This window comes from Lampris incognitus, chromosome 17 (genome assembly GCF_029633865.1).
Source record: "Lampris incognitus isolate fLamInc1 chromosome 17, fLamInc1.hap2, whole genome shotgun sequence".
Lineage (NCBI taxonomy): Eukaryota > Metazoa > Chordata > Actinopteri > Lampriformes > Lampridae > Lampris > Lampris incognitus.
In genome coordinates this window covers 13565374-13587888 of record NC_079227.1, presented here as the reverse complement: position 1 = coordinate 13587888, position 22515 = coordinate 13565374, and the positions used below count along the sequence as shown (strand labels likewise).

Genomic DNA, 22515 nt, shown 5'->3' with positions numbered 1-22515 from the left:
GCGGCTGAAGACAACGTACTGAAAAAGTGCGCAGTTGCTCAAATATTTATAGTCACCTTATGCAAATGTTCTGAGCGAGTCCCCATCTGGGATTGGTTGACAATTCGCGCTTTATGTATGCGCCATATTTGATGACGTAACTAGTTAGGGGAACATTTGAAGCTATAAAGACGCGGGCCGTAGAGAACACGTTCACCCGCGTCGTCTTTATCAGCTTCAAATTCAAGTTCTTACCGTATTGTCATACAATATAACCAATTTTACCTCAAAAACTAATTTCCAATTCCACTTTAATCCGTATTTTAAACTAATTTGAATGATCTGTTGTTGGCCTCACTGCCTGCCCACCGTATGTACAACCCTTTACATCATCCCAATAAGGGACCCTTTCAGCCCCTGCGGTCAGGCAGATGCATCCGCAGCCATGAGGCCAACAAAGTGTAAATTCATTGTATGAATTTAAATGGGGAAGTTGGACATGTTAACGTGGAGCTACTATGCTTTGCCATAATCAAATACCACCAACCTATTTGTGTGGCAATAAAGTTCCTTGAATTTTGACACACTCAGAAAGGGTTTCTTTCTCAAGGCCATAAGGGCACATGTGATAATTATTTTCACTCTGACATGAAATGTGGCTCGAGACAAAAATCTCTTACAGTATTGTCACACTTTTTAATATGTTCACGAAGAGACGAACAAAGCATAAATACTTAAGTGCGTGCCTTGATCTCTGAGCCCACTCCCTTTATACCTTGCAGCCGAAACATGATTATTGTCACGGTCACAACAGCATGTGCCCAGATCAGAGAAGGATGATTCAGTTCATCTGGCATGACGTTTATTGAGATGTTTCATCGCTCATGTAAGTGACCTATTCAGTCTCAACTGCCTGCGGGCGCCCCCACCCTTATAGACAATGCTGTGGCATAACGACCGAAACCGCAATCGGTTCCATATGCAAATTAGCGTGAGCATTTTCAAGCAGTTTCAATGGCAATGTGTACTATTCACAGAGGATTTGCAATCACAGGGTTGTAAAACGGCGACAGATGTACTCTTAGCCCCCCCCCCCGGTTCAGGGATGGTTATTCCCTCTTCACATAGATGGTCTCTTTGACTCCCAGTTCAAACCAGCGTTCCTCCCTATCAAGGATGTGCACATCCTCATCCTTACAGTCAGTTGAGACGGAAGAGTACGGAAGCCGTAGAAGAGGTTTCTTAGATGAGTGATGAAACGTTTTTCTCTCAATAACCGTGTCCAGATCAAAGAAAGTTTAATCAGTTAATCTGGACACAATGTTTATCGAGAGATATGTTTCGTCACTCATGTACGTGACTTCTACAGTCTAAACTTTAGTTTACACTAAGGAGGTGACTGAGATGAGTGACTACATGTTGTGTCTAGATGAATTGATTCAACTTTCTTTGATTTTCTTAGCTGGATTATTGAGCAGGCATAAAAACAATGTGTACCCAGAATTTCTCCCTAACCCTGGCTGGAAGAAGTAGCTCATTATTATTGCTTAACTGTCATCCTAATGGATAACAGAATTTGCTCAAAGAGTTTGTGGTGGCCAATGATACAGAGAAATTGCCAAAAAAAAACAACAAAAATCAATGAGATGAGGATCCTTCAAAATAAGACTTATATTGACGCATCGACAAAGTCTGAGTCAGGTCTGCAGAGTGACTGAAGTTCAGACAAAAGCCTCCCTGTCTTTATACCATTTACAAATCTAGTGAACAATCTACTTGTGCCAGTCAATGTCCTGCTTTTAATCAGGGACCTTGTTGATCAGGACATACTGGTGGAGCAAAAGCCTCTCTATCGATGCAAGGATTACATTAGGATGTCTTCAGTCATCCCACTTTGACAGTCTAATGGTTGTCTTGATATGCTATTACTACTGCTACTACAGTTTTTTGCATAATAATGGTTACACTTACATAATGGAATATCACCTGTCCTACTTTTGGGCATAAACAAGTTTATCTTCTACTAACGTTCTGTCCTAGTTATGGCCTTGTGCTACTTGCCACAGTTGCTTGTCACTCTAATCACATGAAATGACAGACACCCACATTTGCCCTTACGTAATACCATAAGATCATAGGTCAGGTCTTCCAGCTCATAATTCTCCAGGACCGTTCCTTCAGACCTTATTACACTCGAGTGAGTCTCCCCTACATTCCTCTGCTATCAGCTGACAGTTAACAATAGGCCTTTATTAGTTCACACAGAGAAGACACTTTATAGCACTAATTTCGATTTACTACCCATGAATTTTTAGCATCCATCCAACCAGCGTAAACTGAAGTTAAACATGGTATGGGTCATACATGGTGAAATATTAAAAATAAGCAAAGCCTCAACAGGTTGAGTCATCATTGTGTTTCAGTAGGGGGAGTACCTGGTGGTCCCTATCTCCTCTCCAGGTATACATGGCCGTTGGTTCACAGAGGAACTCGTCTGCCCTTTGACACGTTTTGTTTTTAGTCCTGCTGGGTGTCAACACTCCCTCCTCACAACAACCGAAGGGTTGAAGTGGAGGTGCTGGTTTAGTCACCGATGACCTGATGCTTGGGGTGTAGTGCGGATTTTTTTAATGGGATAACACTATTTTAATGACATCATCACAGAGAATGCTGCATGCTGACACATGCTTCATTCACAAACCCCACATGAATCATCCCAGTTCATAACAAAGGATCCGCAAATTTATTCTACACCAAACGCATACAGTCAGGTATGTGCAACAGGCTGCAGTAGCTCCAAGCCGGAGGGGGAGTCAAATCATTGTCTCTTGTGGGACATTTAATATGCTGCCTGTATTTTGGCATTTCATGGCTGAGCCATGAAATCCGCAAGGATTATGAGTAAGGAGTCTGGATATTTGCGCTTCATGTTTGTAATTTGATCAGCCAGGTGTTTAAATTAGAATCTCACCAGAATGAGTAACAAGACCTGAGACAAATTCTCCAAATTCTTCAAGAAATAGTGAATAAGAGCCAGGAGGTTGATAGAGCATCACAATCTGGACTGAGCTGAGGCTATTTGTGGCTGAGGGTGATATACTTAGAATGAGACCTTCTAAAGATTGAAACTTAGAGTCAAGTCTAGAAGTCAGATTGAAAATAGACTAATATTAAGGAAACACCCCCACCTTGTTTATTTGCTAGAGCTACATGGGTGTAAGTATAGTCAGGTGAGAAAGCTTCTTTTAAGAGAAGGAAAACATTTGATTTCAGTCATGTTTCACATAACCCAATTATAATGAAATTATGTTCAAGAATCAGATCATTTATTAGTAAGACTTTGGTAGACAATGACCTGATATTAATGAAAGCAAATTTAAGCATCTTGTGGAAGTGATCAGTAGTAGGCAGAACTTTAGAGCTACCAATAGGTGAAATGTTAATTGGAATTAGACACCTTGTATTATTAGTTGACAGTTTTGGTGACCAAAACTTTGGACGATATGTGGTCACACTTTTGATAACATTAGATGTTTAGTTCTGTAGAATATTACGTACGTCATTGCAAATTTCATTACCAGGAAGGTTAATAATAATAATGGGAATAATTGCACAGGACAACCATTTCTTTTAAACATTTTGCTTTCTGGAAAAAAACAAAAAAAAACAATAGAGCTTCTGATAGACAATGTTAAGCAGAACACAAAAATAATTTTGGATTTGCTGCATCACTTAGGAATTTGAAGAAACATTAAAATATTTTTTTTGAATTGAACATGTTTAATCAAATAATGATGATGACACACTGTGTAGTTCAACTGAGCTTAAAATCTTTTGCAGCTTATTTTAGTTTGTACTCAGCATCTGGTTACTCTCGTGTCTGTGTCCAACCTGTTTTCCATGGCTGCAATGTCCTGATGAAACCTTTTACCATGTTTGTCACTGACTGCACCACGATCAGCCAGAGAAGACGTCCAAGTGTGAATGCAGAAAATTAATGTTCAATGACTTGTTGCACTTCATGGTTTTGCATGCTTTAAGCATGTTGTCAAGCAGGTCAATGTAGTTTGGTGCTGTGTATTTGCCAAGAAAATTCTCAACGACATCCTTAAATGCCTTCCATGCTATTTTCTCTAGCCCCACTAGCAGATCTTCTAATTCCCTGTCATTGATGACCTGTCTGATTTGTGCAACAGCAAAAATGCCTTCCTCAATCTTGGCATCAGTTATTCTTGGAAACATCTGTCTCAAATAGCGAAATCCATCACCTTCTTTGTTTGTTGCTTTCACAAAATTTTTAATTAATCCCAGTTTTATGTGAAGAGGAAGCAGAAATGTCTTTGTTGGGTGGACAAGTGGTTTATGTGCCACACTTTTCTGCCCTGGAACAAAATGCTTACGGAGCAACCAGTTCTTTTTAATGTAATGTGACTCTTTAGCATGGCCATTCACAAAGGAAACAACAATACTTTGTATATCTGAGCTGCATTCCTAGTAGCAGTGCCAAGACCTTTAGATCACCACAGCTGTTCCAGTCATAATTGTTGTACTGTGTGTGTTTAACAACAGTTCCACATTATTGTAGGTTTGATTTCATGTGCACTGCATAGCCAATGGGTACTGAATGGTAGACATTACCATTGTGTAACAGGACAGCTTTCAGGCTTAATATTGACAGATATATAAAAAGACACCATTGTTGAAGGCCCATGCAGACAACCCAAAGCCATGAACAATCCATCAATGTCAGTGCAGAAACAGAGATTGTCAACCTGCATAAAAATGTTTGTCAAACATCCTTGACGGTTCTGAAAGATAGAAATTTTTGTACCTGGTGACAACACACCCCATCCTTGCAATCTTGAACCAAATAGTTCTGTTTTAGCTTCTGACAAATCTATGTCCCTGATCAGTCATTTAATTCTGGCTGTGTTATCAGATGAGGATAACCAGGCATAAAGGGTTCAACATTTGGATTAGTGTCATTTCCACATCTGGTTCATGTATTGTGGCATCTTCATCTGCTTCATCTAAGCTCCATGTCTCTGGTCGCTTCTGTCCTGGCAAACTGTCATCATGGTCTCATGGCTGAAGGCAGATTGGGGTATTCAATAGATTTCTTATTTTGAGTAGAGAAGCCAGATACATTGGTCAGACAGAAGTAATCACGTGATCCTTTTGTTCTCCCCATAGCATTCAGACTGCAAATGACATTGATTTCCGAGTACCTCTGAACCAAGCTCTCAGGTTGACTGCACATGTTGCACAACAAAAGTGAGGAGCCCAGGGTTTCTCTTGGTCAACAATTTTACATCCAAAGAAGAGCTCATAGGCTTTCTTAATCAGTGCAGTCATGGTGCCTAGTTGAGCCTTAAGCATACACTCACCACAGATGTAACAGAATGTATTGTAGCTCTTGCAACATTGACGAGACATTTCTACTGTATTAAACCTTCCTGAAAATAAATAGGCAATGGATAAAAAGACAATAAATTCTATTGTTAAGTTTACAATAGAATATGCCATTGCCTGAAGAACATATGCATCAACATGCATCCAAACAGCATCTGTAAATGTGATCAGCTTTTATAGCCTGTCTGCCAGCATTTAACCTGACTAAGCATGCCAGGCATAGCACTTTTTATAGCACCTACACTGAGTGCATGCCCAGGCATGCTTGGACTGAGCAAAACAGCTTGCTTTGTGGGCAATATATAAGTAGACTTAAAATATCATGGCATGGTGGCCTAGTGTCTAGTGCTGTTGCCTCACAGCAAGCGGGTCCTGGGTTCAAACCCCAGGCAGTCCGAGGTCCTTTCTGTATGGGGTTTGCATGCTCCCCCCATATCTGCGTGGATTTCCTACAGGCACTGCAGTTGCCTCCCACCATCAAAAAAGACATGCATGTTAGGGTTAATACTTCTGTCTGTGCCCCTGATCAAGGCAATAGTTTCCCCCGGGTGCTGCATAGCAGCTGCCCACTGCTCCTAGCTACACAGCTAGGATGGGTTAAATGCAGAGAGTACACTTCATTTGTATGTTTGTACAAAATGACGTGTCTACGTTGAAAGCCTACAGATTTCTGGGTTCCACAATCTCCCAGGCCCTGAGGTGGGCATCCAACATAAACACAGTTATCAAAAAGGCTTAGCAGTGGATGTAGTTTCATCACTGCATCACTGTCTGGTTTGGTTCAGCCACCAAACAGGACAGGGACAGACTACAATGGACAGTTAGGGCTGCAGAGAAAATCATTGGTGCTAACTTGCCCTCCATTCAGGACTTATACACCTCCAAACTCAGGAAATGGACAGGCAACATCACTAAAGACCCATCACACCCTCGTCACAACCTGTTTCAACTCCTCCCTTCTCGCAGGCGCTACAGAGCGCTGTACCCCAAAACAACCAGATATAAAATCAGTTTCTTTCTGCGGGCTGCCATTCAAATGAATGCTTAACACTGTCCAACCATTTTGTATATACTGTACTGTACCTTGTACATATACTGGTATGCTCTGTCATGTCTATCTACCTCAGGCATGTATGTAAGTAACCTGCTAACATCTATTCAGCATCTCTGATATATTATCTGCACCACTGCACTTTATCACCTCTTATTTCACCTGTATATAGTCAATCCTTTTGTATATATTTGAAGACAGTTGAGTTGTAGTGTTGTTATTCTGTTAGGTACACTGAAAGAGCCACGAAACTGGAGTCAAATTCCATGTTTGTGCAAACCTACATGGCCAATAAACATGATTCTTATTCTGTGGTTGTGCCCATAAGTGAGGCCCACTATTAAGTAGGCATTGACTTAAATCCTTTCAATGCGGCGTGCATGCGTGAGGAGATAAACCCACTAGCAATAGATAGCCTTGGAGGGCGATCTACTCCATCAATAAAGAAGCTGCACAATTCAAGAAAGAAGTTGATGTCCCAGAAACCCCACCAACAGAAAATGAGGCAACTACCATCTATGCCAAACGAGTGAAGCAAAGGTCAAAACACCATGGCCAGCAGCAACTGCAAAAAACCTGGGAGGACAAAGCAATGCACGGGAAGTACTCAAAAAGAATGAAAGATGCAGGCGTGGACCAACAAAAGACACACCAGTGGCTGAGGAGCACCGGGCTGAAAGCAGAGACGGAGGGCCTGATAATCGCTGCACAAGACCAGAGCCTGGCAACCACATCCTATCACCATCGCATCATCAAAGATAGAAAAGACCCAAAATGCAGAATCTGTGGAATGTACGAAGAAACCATCGATCGCATTGTCTCAGGCTGCCTGGAACTGTCAAAGACCGAGTACATGTACAGGCACAACAAGGCAGCAGCATACCTGCACTGGAAGATCTGCAGGAGTTACAAGATCAAGACGACTGAGAAGTGGTACGAACATCAGCCAAAAACAGTCACTGAAAACAATGGTGTCACCATCCTCTGGGACATGCCCATCCACACTGACAGAGAGATAAAAGCCAACAAGCCTGACATCATTATCAAAAAATAATAATAATAACAATAACTTTAAATATATATAGCACTTGTCTAAAACAATGTTACAACGTGCTTTACAAAGAAATAAAACCAGACATGGTAAAAATAAGAGTACGACCAAATACATAAGAGTAAAAATAAAACATTATAAATAAATAAAAAATATTTATCAAACATTTAAAAAAAACATGAAAAGAACATTTTAAGACGAGATTTAAAAGAACCTACAGACTTAGTTTGTCTTTGTTCGACAGGAAGAGAGGTCATTAGTGTGTGTGTCTGTGTGTGTGGGGGGGGGGGGGTCTAACAGCAACAAACAAGACCTGAGAATAACCAGCAGGGCTCCATCTACAGATCTTAATGGTCGAGAGGGCGACATATACTAGGTCAATAAATCACAAATGTGTGTAGGAGCAAGACCATTTAAAGCCTTAAAAGTGAGCAATAGATTTTTAAAATCAATTTGAAATATAACGGAGGGCCAGTGCAGGGAAAGCAAACACATGAGTGATATGGTCATGCCTCCTTGCCCCGGTAATGAGCCGAGCAGTGGCGTTTTTTACCAACTGCAGACGGTGGAGGGAGCCCTTGCTGATGCCAGAATTAAGTGCATTACAATAGTCAAGCCGATAATAGATAACAGCATGTGCAGCTTTTTGCACATCGGCAATTGACTAGCATATTGATCTATTAGCCTACAATCCTATTGTTCAGTTCACGTTGGTAAAATTGTGTATTTCAGCATTTATATATTTATTTTTGTATTTTTTTACATTTTATCACTTGATTGATAAAGGGGGGGGGTGATGATTCAGTAGGTCTTATCAGGACGTCCGTGAGTTCAGTAAGCAAAGAGAAGGAAGGTTGGGAGGGGCTACATAAGGTTAAAATAAATCGATTTGAGCCAGAATAATGGGTGCAAAAAAAGTTCGACATTTTACATTGTGTTCAAATGTAAAATACTGCTTATTAGACGAGGGATAAAGGAGAATCTGTATTTAATGTTCTTTATTCTTAGGGGCCTCAGAGTACACTATATTCATCCATAAAATGCGGAAATTACAGTGTTAATTTCTCATCGTCCAACAGCAGAAACAAACAAAGACACTACGCACTCAAAAGAAGCAGTAATACGTTTAACAATCCAGGCAGTAATATTGATCTTACAAGACACTAAAATGTCAGGCAATTGCTGATCTTCTAAAACACTCTTTATACCATCTACTCCGCCTTCCAATATACTTTGTATCCAAAATGTTGCAAAATACAGGTAGCCATTTACATGAGCTTCTAAAACATGTCTTTATGCATGCTCAATAATCCAGGTAAGAAAATCAAAGAGAGTCGAATCAGCTCATCTGGATACAACGTTTCTTGACAGATACGTTTCACTTAGATGAGTGATGTCAAAACGTCACCAGCTCTATTTTAGCCAAGAATGGACACAAAGGAAAACTGGCGGATTATTATTTTCTGAATTCAAATTTCAAGTAACCGCCAAACAAAACTATGGGCGGACGTCAACACTCCGGATTGGTTTATGAAACACAGGTCCACATCAACCAATCAATGCGTTCGCAAATGTATAAAGCTTTCTACTTAGTCTCCGCCTATTCGCTTGCTGCATATCGCTTGCGTTAACGAACATGTCTGGAAGAGGAAAGCAGGGCGGTAAAGCCAGGGCTAAGTCTAAGACCCGGTCGTCCCGGGCTGGTTTGCAGTTCCCTGTCGGACGTGTCCACAGGCTCCTGCGTAAAGGCAACTACGCAGAACGTGTGGGTGCCGGCGCACCGGTGTATCTGGCGGCCGTGCTGGAGTATCTGACCGCAGAGATTCTGGAGTTGGCCGGAAACGCAGCCAGGGACAACAAGAAGACCCGTATCATCCCCCGCCACCTTCAGCTGGCCGTCCGCAATGACGAGGAGCTCAACAAACTGCTGGGGGGAGTGACCATCGCTCAGGGTGGCGTGCTGCCCAACATTCAGGCTGTCCTGCTCCCCAAGAAGACCGACAAGTCTTCCAAGAACAAGTAGAAATGAAATCCCCGTCTCTGCAAACCCAACGGCTCTTATAAGAGCCAACCACGTCCGTCTAAAACTGAACATTCCTATCAAGTGGTCGGGGTGGTTAAGTAGTGTTTCTCGGCTATGCAGAGGGAACGGGGGTGGGGCTGACATCCAAATACGTGTCAAGAGTTCCGTTTATGTATTTAGGATTTGATTCATAAAAAAAGGCAAAAATATATTTAGCAAGTCTTTCCAGAGGGCTCGTGACATTCATATGGATTCAAGGAGCGTGTGTGTTGGGGAGGGGGGGATTACGTAACCGCCGCTTTGTGCACTGCTTCACTTAGGTCCTCAGACCGGATACATAAACTGATCTCTGTCTATTGCAACGCACACGCTGATGAGCCAAAACATTATGACCACTCAGGTGAATCGAATAACGTCGGTCATCGCCAAACAATGGGACATGTCAAGGCCCGTGTAGATTAGACGATAAACGAACAATCGGTACTCGTAGTCAACGTGTTGGATGCAGGAAAAATGGGCAGGAGTAAAGACCTGAGCGACTTTGACAAAGGCCAAATTGTTATGGCCAGACGACTGGGTCAGAGCATCTCTGAAACGGCGAGACTTGTGGGCTGCTCCCGGTCAGCAGTGGTGAGTACCTACCGACAATGGTCTGAGGAGGGGCAAACCACAAACCGGCGACAGGGTGTGGGGCGCCCAAGGCTCATCGATGCACGAGGGCAACGAAGGCTATCCCGACTAGTCCGAACTGATAGACGATCTACTGTGGCACAAGTCACAGAAAATTTCAATGATGGTTGCAGGAAGAATGTGTCACAACATACAGTGCATCGCACCCTGCTACGTATGGGGTTGCGTAGCCGCCCCGTACGCAGCCGCGTCCAAGAACCCAGCTGCAGCCAAGAAAGCACCACCCAAGCCCGCAGCCAGGAAGTCCCCCAAGAAGCTGAAGAAGCCGGCGGAGGCAAACAAAGCGAAGAGCCCCAAGAAAGCGCCCAAGAGTCCGAAGAAAGCGGCCAAGAAACCCGCTGCAACCAGGAAGCCCAAGAAAGCAGCACCCAAGCCCGCAGCCACGTCCCCCAAGAAGCCGAAGAAGCCGGCGGCGGGGACAAAGAAAGCCAAGAGCCTCAAGAAAGCGGCCAAGAGTCCGAAGAGGCGGGTCAAAAAAGCCGTAGCAGCCAAGAAATCCCCAGCGAAGAGTCATCTATCTATCTATCTTCTATGATACATGAATATTTCTTTTTCTAACAGACCTTCCCATCGTGATCTATAACGAAATCTTGATATGAACTGACCTGTGAAATGTCTGTCATTTAGTGATGTTAAGTAAAAGATTTTTGTCGAAACACGCTTGGCCCGTCATCTCTTTGTATATATGGTTATACGGGTCAACTCGAACCTGGAAACAATGTAGAGCAATTTCAAAATTAGCATGTTGTGCCATTCCTGGCATAATTTGACCTGGGCCCCTCTGATGTTCTCCAAACATGACAGTGTGACATTTCTAATAGAAGTACAGATTTTGTATTAAGTATTAAGATGTTTTAATAGGTCACATTTAACAATATAGCAGATGTAATCTTTTTTTATAGATTCTTAATGAAAAGCTATAACGGGCTGTCTTATCAAGGCTATAAAGATACAATTAACAGGAATAGGGAGCTAGCAAATTACAATTATTTAAACCAAAACGTCCTGATTTAACCCCTTGTAATCTGGAGGGCTATTACTGTTGCTTTCGTTGACAGTGTTGATTCCATTTCCAAGTACACAACTGCCTAGTTATTTATCCAGCAGCAAAATCCCGCAACTGTTTTTGACACTACACGTTTCAGTTTTCCTATTTCTGATTTAAGCTGTTGGGGGGGGGGGCGTTTAATTACTCCTACATGGAGACGAAGTGTAGGGTTTCTAGTCAACCCATTCAATCGACATGAGATGCAACAACTTGAGACCAACTGTCTCGTTGGGGTCTTACCAGAGCGATCGAGGAAGAGATCGGTAGAATCAAATACGCCAGGTTTATGGATAACAAACGAGTGTTGGTACATGCATCTAGCAAACAACAGCAAGAAAATATACCACGAATGTCGTCACTAAAAGGGGAAAGGACGAAGGCTCATATCCCTGGAGCAATAGCAAAGTTGAGAGGAATTATCTCAGGAGTCCCAGTAAGTATGTCTATGGAAGATGTTAAAAAGGAGCTACTAGGCGGAAAGGTAATTGACGCTACAAGGCTTAAAAGTAAAAGGGATGGCTCACTGAAGGAAACCCTCTCAGTTGTACTTCAGTTTGAGAAAACCCTGCCTAAGTCAGTGCAAATGGGATATATGAACTACAGTGCGAGGGAATACATTCCCAAACCACTCAGGTGTTATGCATGCCAAAGAATGGGGCACACAGCACAGCAGTGTAAAGGAAAGCTAAGGTGTGCGCCTTGTGGAGGCCAACAGGAGTATGGAAAATGTGAAAAGGATGCCAAGGTTAAATGTTGTAATTACAGAAGAGAGCACAGTGCTGCGTATGGAGGCTGCGTAGTGCAGAGAGAAGCCGGAGAAGTCCAGAAAATAAAGATAATGGACAAAGTTTCAGAAGCACTAAAGAAAGTTAGGGGGTAGGAACAAACAACAGGAATGTTAGTGGAATGGCTCAAAGAAATGCAGTACAACTTGACAGTAACACACATGAAAACCAGGCCCAAACCCAAGCCTCAATAACTATACAACATGTTTGTGATCATAAATGTAAAGTTAACAAGGAAACACTAGTGGTGAACAAAGTGAACTTTGTGGCCTTCATCTGCCACACCATCAATATTGCATCACAGATGAAAAAGAAAAGTGATAGAATCAGGAACATTGTGGAGGCAGCAAAAAGATTCCTTGTTTTGAAAGATGTAAAAGCAGACCAGATGCATGCATTGTTGACAGAAGCATTAGTTGGAGAAAATATACATGTTGTGGGTTGAGATTATAGTTATGCTAGTCCACATACTACAATGGAATGTGAGAAGCCTAATAGCCAATGGGCAAGAATTTTAAAAAGTATTTATATGAATTAGAAGTAGCTCCAGATGTTACAGCCTCAGTAAGATTTTGTGATCCCAGGGTTCAGGTCTATAAGACATGACAGAACAAACCATCAAAATGGTGGTAGGGTATTTGCTGCAGTACATAATGGTGAGCACCTTGACGATTTCCATAGACAGCAGAAAGAATGTGTACTCAGAGAGAATGAGAATGTGAGGGAGAAGAGAGAGGATGGGATGTCAACTCTGGATGTAGACTTTACAAAGTCAAAACTTAAAATTGCCTTACAAGATACTGGATATACAGCCCCAGGACAAGACCATTTATGTTATGCCATGTTCTGGCAGCTGCCAGTGGAAACACTGAAGTTAGTGCTGAGAAGTTTTAATAAAATCTAGAGGGAGGCAATGCTGCCGAGTTGATGGAAAAGGGCAGTCATATTACCATTCATCAAGCCAGGGGAGGACCCTGCTAATCCTGGTAACTACAGGCCCATAGCGTTTACATCTCACTTATGTAAATGATGGAGAATATAATAGTTTGTAGGCTATCACATGTATTGGAACAAAGAGGGTTACTGAGTAATTTTCAGAGTGGATTTCAAAAAAGATGAAAGAGCGAGGACATATGGAATGGAGGCCTTAGAGTTCACCAGATCCACTCCATTTAGTAGCGTACCCCCTTGGTTGTTCCCAGAAGTAAAGATAGACATGAGTATTCTGGGCAAGAAAAGAGAATAGCAAATGAATGAAGTGGGAGTTAAAACAAGTGTGTACCTGAGTAATAGTTATCACAGTTATCTCAAAATCTACACAGACGGTTCCAAGAGAATAACAATAATAATAATAATAATACTAGAATATCTGACCAGTTATCGGTATATACAGCAGAAATAGTGGCAGTCATTATTGGGTTACAGTGGGTTGAAGAGGTCAGACCTGATAGGGTGGTGATATGTTCAGATTCAATAGCAGTCTTGGAAAGTATGCAGTCAACAAAAACTGTCAGAGAAGATTTAATCATTGAAATTTACCATAATTTGCTTAGATTACACAGAGGTGGTATAGCTGTACAGTTCTGTTGGGTACCAGCACATGAGGGACCGAAAGGGAATGAGTGTACAGATGAACGAGCAAAACTGGCATCGCAAAAAGAAAAAACAGTATCAGTTCCACTTGGAAAAGGAGAAGGAAAAGCAGTGATTAAGAGGGAAGGAATGGAGATATGGCAGAAAAGGTGGGAGGAAGACTAGAAAGGAAGGGGGTATTACAAAATACAAAAACCTGTCATAACAAAAAAAGTATAAGGAAAGGAACAGTAGGGAGGAAATCATAATAACAAGAGTAAGGCTGGATCACACAGGATTAAATGGCACTTTGTTCGTAATGGGGGGAAAGGGGGACAGTGGTAAGTGTGAGAAATGTGGAGTTAAAGAAAACGCTGAACATGTAATATTACATTGTAACATGTATGAAGTGGAACGAGAAAGGTTACAGGATAAAGTCCGAGAGGCGGGACAAGAGTGGAATCTGATGGGGATACTGGGAACAGACGGAGAGGGAGAGGGGATTAAAATCACCAGGAAGGCATTATTTCCTTTCTTAAGTGACACATGGTTGAAGGGTAGACCTTAATGGGGTAAAATGACATGATGTTACAAACTGTTGTACAGTAGGTGGCGGTATGCACCTTAAAATTGTTTGTGATCCGCCAGTAAACCGAGTGGGGGGCGAAGAAGAAGAAGAAGAAGAAGAAGAAGAAGAAGAAGAAGAAGAAGAAGAAGAAGAAGAAGAAGAAGAAGAAGAACAAGAACAAGAACAACAACAACAACAACAACAACAACAACAACAACAACAACAACAACAACAACAATCAGCTCCCAAAAGCTTTCTTCTTCAGCTATAACGGAGCCAGTGGAGCCCAGATGTTAGGGGGCTGCCCCTATACTCATAGAAACTAGAGTTACGTTAGAGACTTTGCCGTCTAAAGCTATTGCTACTGGGTTAAAGGCGAAGCGTCATGATATGGCCTTCGCCACACTGGGTCCATACGGTACCGCAAGCACAGACATATCCACCTCACCACAAGCAATGTTTGCCATTTCGCCGTGCGTAATGTCAAGTCAATTTTATTTGTACAGACCAATATTTGTCTCAGGTGGCTTTACAGCAACACAACATACTGTCCTTATACCCTCGCATCGGATAAGAAACAACCCCCCCCCCGAAAAAAAAGACTTTACATGGAGAAAAAATAGGAAGAAACCTCAGGGAGAGCAAAAGAGGAGGGCTCTCTCTACCAAGACGGACAACGCGCAATGGATGTGTGTACACAATTTACAGAATGGCACGTCACAAATCCCCATATATAGTTATAAGAACACCGAATAACAGAACATCTTTTATCCGCCCATTGGGGACGACGGAGAGGAGAAAATGAGCCTGCTTTTAGTATTTTAGATATAAAACAGCATTGTGCCAAAGGAATGACGTCACTCTGCACCCCATTATCGTCCAAATTGTTCAAAACTGGTCTCGTTTCGTTTCCTTTTTGCAATATATAGTAGCTGAATTAACTTAAGAGTATGTGAGAGGGGGTAGGGGAAAAAAACAAGTGTATACTTCCTCCTATTCCTCCTACTCCTTTTCGAACATGTAACAAATAATATGATGTATATGCGACTTTGAGTGTTAGAAAAGCGCTATATAAGTTTATTATTATTTATTATTATATGAAGATTTGTTCGCTGAGTTTGATGTGTAGATTTGTTGATCACTTCAGATTACTGGCAATGGACTATTATACCCTGCTTGTTTACGCGTTCGAAATAAATCATTCATTCATCAGTCACTCATTCATTCATAAGGTTGCAGAGCTCATTATGCATATGAGGTGGGGCTATAAAGACCCGCCACTATGTCCATAATCTGCTTCACTTAGGTCCTCAAACTGGTTATTTATAAACGTCTCCGGGGTAGTGAAGCACATTCTGTAGGTTGCAAACTTGAGGTATTGTGTAGCCATGAGTGGACGGGGCAAGGGAGGCAAAGGACTCGGAAAAGGAGGCGCCAAGCGCCACCGTAAAGTGCTTCGCGATAACATCCAGGGCATCACCAAGCCCGCCATCCGCCGCCTGGCTCGCCGTGGCGGAGTGAAGCGTATCTCCGGTCTGATCTACGAGGAGACCCGCGGAGTCCTGAAAGTCTTCCTGGAGAACGTGATCCGTGATGCCGTCACCTACACCGAGCACGCCAAGAGGAAGACCGTCACCGCCATGGACGTGGTTTATGCCTTGAAGAGACAGGGTCGCACCCTGTACGGCTTCGGTGGATAAATTCGACGACAAAACTACTAAACCCAACGGCTCTTTTAAGAGCCACCCAAAATTCCCAAAGATGCATTCTAATTGATATATTGCAAACGTGCATTACGTTTTTGAATAATCTCTTGCATGTTAGGTGTATTGGTTCTGCGTTAGATTGAAAATACGTCTGGAATTTACTTTTTGAACTAAGGCTAATAGTGGCACATACGTTAATATAGGTTTATTAATATTGGCGGGAAAAGTTTAGTGTGCAAATGTGTGTAACTCAACGAACCTAGTTCTCGGTTCTCTAATTGTAAATGTTGGCGCGGAACTAAAAGGCTAGGAGCTGTTCTGGGGACGGTTATTGTTGCGGGACACATTGAATCCCGCGTGTTTACCAACCGATTTCCCTGCTCCCCGTGCACTACGTTGTATGTCCATTTGACTAGAAATACTTGCCGTTTTGTGCACATATTCTTCAAGGGAAAATATTTTAGTGAGCAAATATCTATATTTGAGCAGATTTAACATTATTAGTTTAATATTTAATAATTACGTTAGTTTCGTTTTTGAATTACAGCCTTTCAGTATTATTACTAAATTGTACTGTAAGCACATGATCGTAACAGGGTTGTATTAAGAGCAAAGGGGTACAACAGTTTATTTTATTTTGTATTTGTCAAGGAAGGTGATGAATGTGACTGATCTATGGTCGGTGAGATTTCAGAATAAACCGCTAATACAACTAAAGATAACGTATCAATGACGTCGGACTTCATGGAGTTTCGATTCGATTATTGAGCATGCATCAAAACATGGCGTCCCCGGCTTTCTGTTATCTATTAAGATGACAGTCCCGCAATAAAAATGAGCTACTTCTTCCAACCAGGATTAAGGAGAAATTCTGGGTACATGTCGTCTTTATGCATGCTCAATAATCCAGCTAAGAAAATCAAAGTTGAATCATCTTGACACAACTTTTTACAACGATGAAACGTATCTGTCAATAAATGTTGTATCCGGATGAACTGATTTAACTTTCTTTGATCTGGACACAACGTTTATTGAGAGAGAAACGTTTCATCACTCATGTAAGTGACCTCTTCAGTCTCAACTGACTGCAAGGATGAGGACGTGCACATCCTTGATAGGGAGGAACGCTGGTTTGAATAGGGAGTCAAAGAGGCCATCTATGTGCAGAGGGAACGACCGTCCCCCGGAACGGGGGGGGGGGTAATGGTCATTGAAACTGGTTATGCTCACGGCAACTTGCATATGAAACGGGTTGTTGTTTTCGGTCGTTATGCCACTGTATTGTTTATAAGGGTGGGGATACCTGCAGTCAGTTGAGACTGAATAGGTCACTTAGATGAGTGATGAAACGTTTCTCTCTTAATAAATGTTGTGTCCAGATGAACTGAATCACTTTTCCGGATCTGGGAACATACTATTGAGACCGTGACAATAAGCATGTTTGGGCAGCAAGGTATAAAGCGAGTGGGCTCTACAATCAAGGCACACACTTTATTAAAAAGTTTGACAATACTGTAAGACATATTTGTCTTGCTACTCATTTAATGCTAGAGTGAAATTAAATAATGGTCACCACATGTGCCCTTATATGTCTTGGGAAATAAACCCCATCTATTGCCACACAAATAGGCAAAGCATAGTAGCTCAGTGTTAACGTATCCAACTTCCCCACAACTTCATACAATAAATAAATACTTTGTTGGCCTCGTGGCTGCAGAGGCGTATTCCTGACCGCAGTTCCTGAAAGGGGTCCCTTATTGAGATGAAGTAAAGGGCTGTGCATAATATGGGCGGGCAGTGAGGCCAACAATAGATAAATCAAATTACTATAAACTACTACTACTTTCGACTGCTCACGATAGGGGTCGCCATAGCAGATCATCCATTTGCATTTCTTTCTGTCCTCTGCGTCTTCCTCTGTCACACCAGCCACCTGCATGTCCTCTTTCATCCAATCAATAAACCTCCTCTTTGGCCTTCCACTTTTCATCTTCCTTGGCAGCTCCATATTCAGCATCCTTCTCCCAATATACCCAGCATCTCTCCTCCACACATGTCCAAGCCATCTCAATCTTGCCTCTCTTGCTTTGTCTCCTAACCATCCAACCTGAACTATCCCTTTAATATACTCATTCCTAATCCTGCACTTCTTTGTCACGCCCAATTAAAATCTTAACATCTTCAACTCTGCCACCTCCAGCTCTGCCTCCTGTCTTTTCATCAGTGCCACTGTCTCTGAACCATATAACATAGCTGGTCTCACAACCATTTTGTAAAGCTTCCCTTTAACTCATGCTGGTACCCTTCTGTCACAAATCACTCCTGACACTCTTCTCCACCCACTCCACCCTGCCTGCACTCTCTTCCTCACCTCTCTTCTGCACTCCCTGTTACTTTGTACAGTTGACCTCATGTATGTAAACCCATGTGCCTTCGTCACCTCTACTCCTTGCATCCTCACCATTCCACTGTCCTCCCTCTCATTCACACATAGATATTCCATCTTGCTCCTACTGACTTTCATTCCTCTTCTCTCCAGTGCATACCTCCACTTCTCCAGGCTCTCCTCCACCTGCAGCCTACTCTCGCTACAGATCACAATGTCATCTGCAAACGGCATAGTCCACGGAGACTCCTGCCTGATCTCGAGCATCAACCTGTCCATCACCATTGCAAACAGGAAAGGGCTCAGAGCTGATCCTTGATGTAATCCCATCTCCACCTTTAACCCATCTATCATTCCAACCGCACACCTCACCATTGTCATACTTTCCTCATACATATCCTGCACCACCCCTACATACTTCTCTTCCTCATACTATATCACACCTCCTCTCTCGGCATCCTGTCATATGCTTTCTCTAAATACACAAAGACACAATGTAACTCCTTCTGGCCTTCTCTATACTTCTCTCAACATCTCAAAACAAGCATTGCATCTGTAGTGCCCTTTCATGATATGAAACCATACTGCTCCTCGCTGATCATCCCCTCTCCTCTTAACCTCGCTTCTATTACTCTTTCCCAAATCTTCATGCTGTGGCTGATCAACTTTATACCTCTGTAGTTGCTACAGTTCTGCACATCACCCTTATTCTTGAAAATTGGTACCAGTATACTTCTTCTTCACTCCTCAAGCATCATCTCACTTTCTAAGATTGTGTTAAACAGTCTAGTTAAAAACTCCACTGCCATCTCTCCTAAACAACTCCATGCCTCCACAGGTATGTCATCAGGACCAACTGCTTTTCCACTCTTCATCCTTGTCATAGCTGCCCTCACTTCCTCCTTGCTAATCCACCGCACTTCCTGATTCACTATCCCCACATCATTCAACCTTCTCCCTCTCTCAATTTCTTCCTTCATCAGCCCCTCAAAATACTCCTTCCACCTTCTCAACACACTATCCTCACTTTTCAGCACATTTCCATCTCTATCCTTGATCGCCCTTACCTGCTGCACACCCATCCCAGCTCGGTCCCTCTGTCTAGCCAGTCAGTACACGTCATTTTCTCCTTCCTTAGTGTCTAACCTCTCATACAGCTCACCATATGACTTTTCCTTTGCCACCTCTCTCTTCGCTTTATGCTGAATCTATGATAAGAAGATACTTCTCTTTCATTACTTCAACTACCATCTTACAGGTTATACAAACCTTGGTTTTGTCACACCTGGACTACTGCCCATTAATCTGGTCAAGTGCAACAAAACAGGAGCTAAACAAGCTTCAGATAGTGCAGAATAGAGCAGGACATCTTGCAGTCAGGTGTTCAATGAGAAAAGGTATAGACCAAATGCACCATGATCTTGCCTGGTTGAAAGTAGAAGACAGATTAACATGCAGTCTTCTAACGTTATTCAGGAATATAGCTGTGTCAAAACAACTCTACTGCCTGTACTCAAGCATAACTTTTTCCCAGGACAGACATGAACATGGAACAAGACAAGTTAGCAGGGGTCGTTACAATTCCTCAACCCAGAACAAATGCAATGAAAAGGACTGCTATGTATAGGGCCATTTCACAGTGGAATAGGTTGCCATATGTTATTACTCAAGCAACAAGTAAAAAACGTTTTAAAAAGCAACTTAAGAGGTTATTTTTTTTTGGGTGGAAGCATACATAATGTATAGTACATAGCTTTTTATATTTTTATTCTGAAATATGTAGCTCAAAGCAGTTGGTAGGAGTAGTCTGTAATAGATGCTACTGTAAGGGTGTGTGTGTGTATGTGTGTGTCTGTGTGGGGGGGTATGTGTTTGGCTTCTCTAATAATGCTGGTTTAATTGAGGTGGGTGGGATGGATGGGGAATGAATTGAATTTAGGGATGCAATTGTATTTATCTATGTATACATGCATGTGAAAGCATGTGCATACATGGATGTTTTTAATGTGGACCCAAGGAAGAGTAGCTGTTGCCTTGGGTAACAGCTAATGGGAACTAAATAAACAATAAACAATACTCCTGTGTACTTTCTTCATCTCTCCAAATATCCCACTTCTTCTTTGCTAACATCTTCCCCTGTATACTATGCTGTACTTCCTTGTTCCACCACCAAGTCTCCTTGTCTTCCTTCCTCTGTCCTGATGACACACCAAGTACCTTCCTGGCTGTCTCCCTCACTTTTTCTGCAGTGGTTGCCCAGCCATCTGGTAACTCTTCGCTACCACCCAGTGCTTGTTTTAACTCCTCCCTGAACTCCACATAACAGTCTTCCTTCTTCAACTTCCACCATTTGATCCTTGGCTCTGCATTCACTCTCTTCCCATTCTTGGTCTCCAAAGTCATCCTACAGACCACCATCCGATGCTGCCTAGCTACGTTTTCCCCGGTCACCAACTTGCAGTCTCCAATCCCTTTCAAATCTTCTTCTACATAAGATATAGTCCACCTGTGTGCACTTTCCTCCACTCTTATACGTCACCCTGTGTTCCTCCCTCTTCTTGAAATATGTATTCACCACAGCCATTTCCATCTTTTTCGCAAATTCTACCACCATCTGTCCATCCACATTTCTCTCCTTGACACCATACCTGCCAATCACTTCCTCATCACCTGTTTACTTCACCAACATGCCCACTGAAGTCCGCTCCAATCACCCCCCCCCCTTGGGCACACTCTCCACCCCTCCAGCCAACTCACTCCAGCATTCTCCTTACTCTTCCATCTCACACCCAACTTGAGGGTGTGAAAATAAAATCACTATAAAATTAGGATTAAAGTAGAATTGGGAAGGAATGCTTAAGTAAAATTTGTTGTTTTTTTATGACAGTACGGTAAGAACTTGAATTTGAAGCCGGTAAAGACAACGCCGGCGAACACGTAGGCCCGCGCCCCTAAGCTTCAAATGCGCCTCTAGTTACGTCATCAAATATGGCGCATGCACAAAGCACGAATTGTCAACCAATCCCAGAGAGGGATTCGCTCAGGAATATTTGCATAAAGTGACTATAAATATTTGAGCAACCGCGCCATTCTATAGTATGTTCTGTTAGCTGCGATTTAGTTGATATGCCCGATCCAGCCAAGGCCGCGCCCAAGAAGGGCTCTAAGAAAGCCGTGACGAAGACCGCGGGAAAAGGTGGCAAGAAACGGCGAAAGACTAGGAAGGAGAGCTATGCTATCTACGTCTACAAGGTCCTGAAGCAGGTCCATCCCGACACTGGTATTTCATCTAAGGCGATGGGCATCATGAATTCTTTTGTGAACGACATCTTTGAGCGTATCGCTGGCGAGGCTTCTCGTCTGGCTCATTACAACAAACGCTCCACCATCACCTCCAGGGAGATCCAGACCGCCGTCCGCCTGCTGCTCCCCGGTGAGCTGGCCAAGCACGCCGTGTCTGAGGGCACCAAGGCCGTCACCAAGTACACCAGCTCCAAGTAGACCGTGCTCTGCGTCCAAACAAACTCAAAGGCCCTTTTAAGGGCCACCCACAAGATAAGAAAGTGGTTTTCTGCATCTCTATATTGTCGCTGTATTTAAGTCATTGTGAATCTGGGTGTGAGAACACTGCCTCGTCAACCTTAAATCACTTTCCAACGTTGGCTTTTTCTTTGGTGCCACTGAAACCCAGGTGCTGCTGATCAACTCCAAGACAGTATAAAAGCAATGGCTTTGAAGTTAATTGGCTGTAGAACGTCAAAGTATGTGCGCGAGATGTTCGTTCATTTGTTAGTACAAGCTCAGTTGAGTATTTAGTAAAGATGAATTATGAGTTGAATTTTGGTCAGTCAATTTGTTCGTTTGCTTTGCTCATTGTCATTTTACATGTAGTTATAACCTATAAATAAACCATTTTATTATCTGGGAACGGTGTTGAGTCTGCCTTCTGATTTTAGCTCCTCAGGCCAGGCTTCCCCACACTGGGCGTTTAGGAGCATTGCACCTACAGCCACCTGGCTCGGCTTTGAATACGGAATTCTAATTAATGTTCTCTTCCGCATGTGATGTGCAAAACCATCACTAGCACGGAATTGGCTGCACAACATGGTTCATTTACTCTCAATCGACTACCCGAAAGCTACATGCAACCCATGTTTTACGTCCAAAACGCAAGAAAGTGATGATCGGGTGAGGAAATATTCCTCCCTCCACATATTCATAAGTTTTATGTGTTAGTGACCCGG

The 22515-nt window shown here is 42.6% G+C and overlaps 3 protein-coding genes across 3 annotated transcripts; all 3 read left to right on the top strand.

Moving 5' to 3' along the window:
- The first annotated feature begins 9109 nt into the window (after positions 1 to 9109).
- LOC130127028 (histone H2A-like) lies at positions 9110 to 9516 on the top strand. Its single transcript, XM_056296574.1, has one exon. The coding sequence runs from the start codon at positions 9130 to 9132 to the stop codon at positions 9514 to 9516; it is 387 nt and encodes a 128-aa protein (XP_056152549.1). The 5' UTR covers positions 9110 to 9129.
- A 5995-nt stretch (positions 9517 to 15511) lies between these two features.
- LOC130127038 (histone H4) lies at positions 15512 to 15938 on the top strand. The gene has a single exon (XM_056296584.1). The coding sequence runs from the start codon at positions 15568 to 15570 to the stop codon at positions 15877 to 15879; it is 312 nt and encodes a 103-aa protein (XP_056152559.1). The 5' UTR covers positions 15512 to 15567; the 3' UTR covers positions 15880 to 15938.
- Positions 15939 to 21384: 5446 nt separating this feature from the next.
- On the top strand, positions 21385 to 22224 carry LOC130127031 (histone H2B 1/2). Its single transcript, XM_056296577.1, has one exon. It carries the CDS (start codon positions 21398 to 21400, stop codon positions 21770 to 21772), a length of 375 nt encoding a protein of 124 aa, XP_056152552.1. The 5' UTR covers positions 21385 to 21397; the 3' UTR covers positions 21773 to 22224.
- The last annotated feature ends 291 nt before the right edge of the window (positions 22225 to 22515 follow it).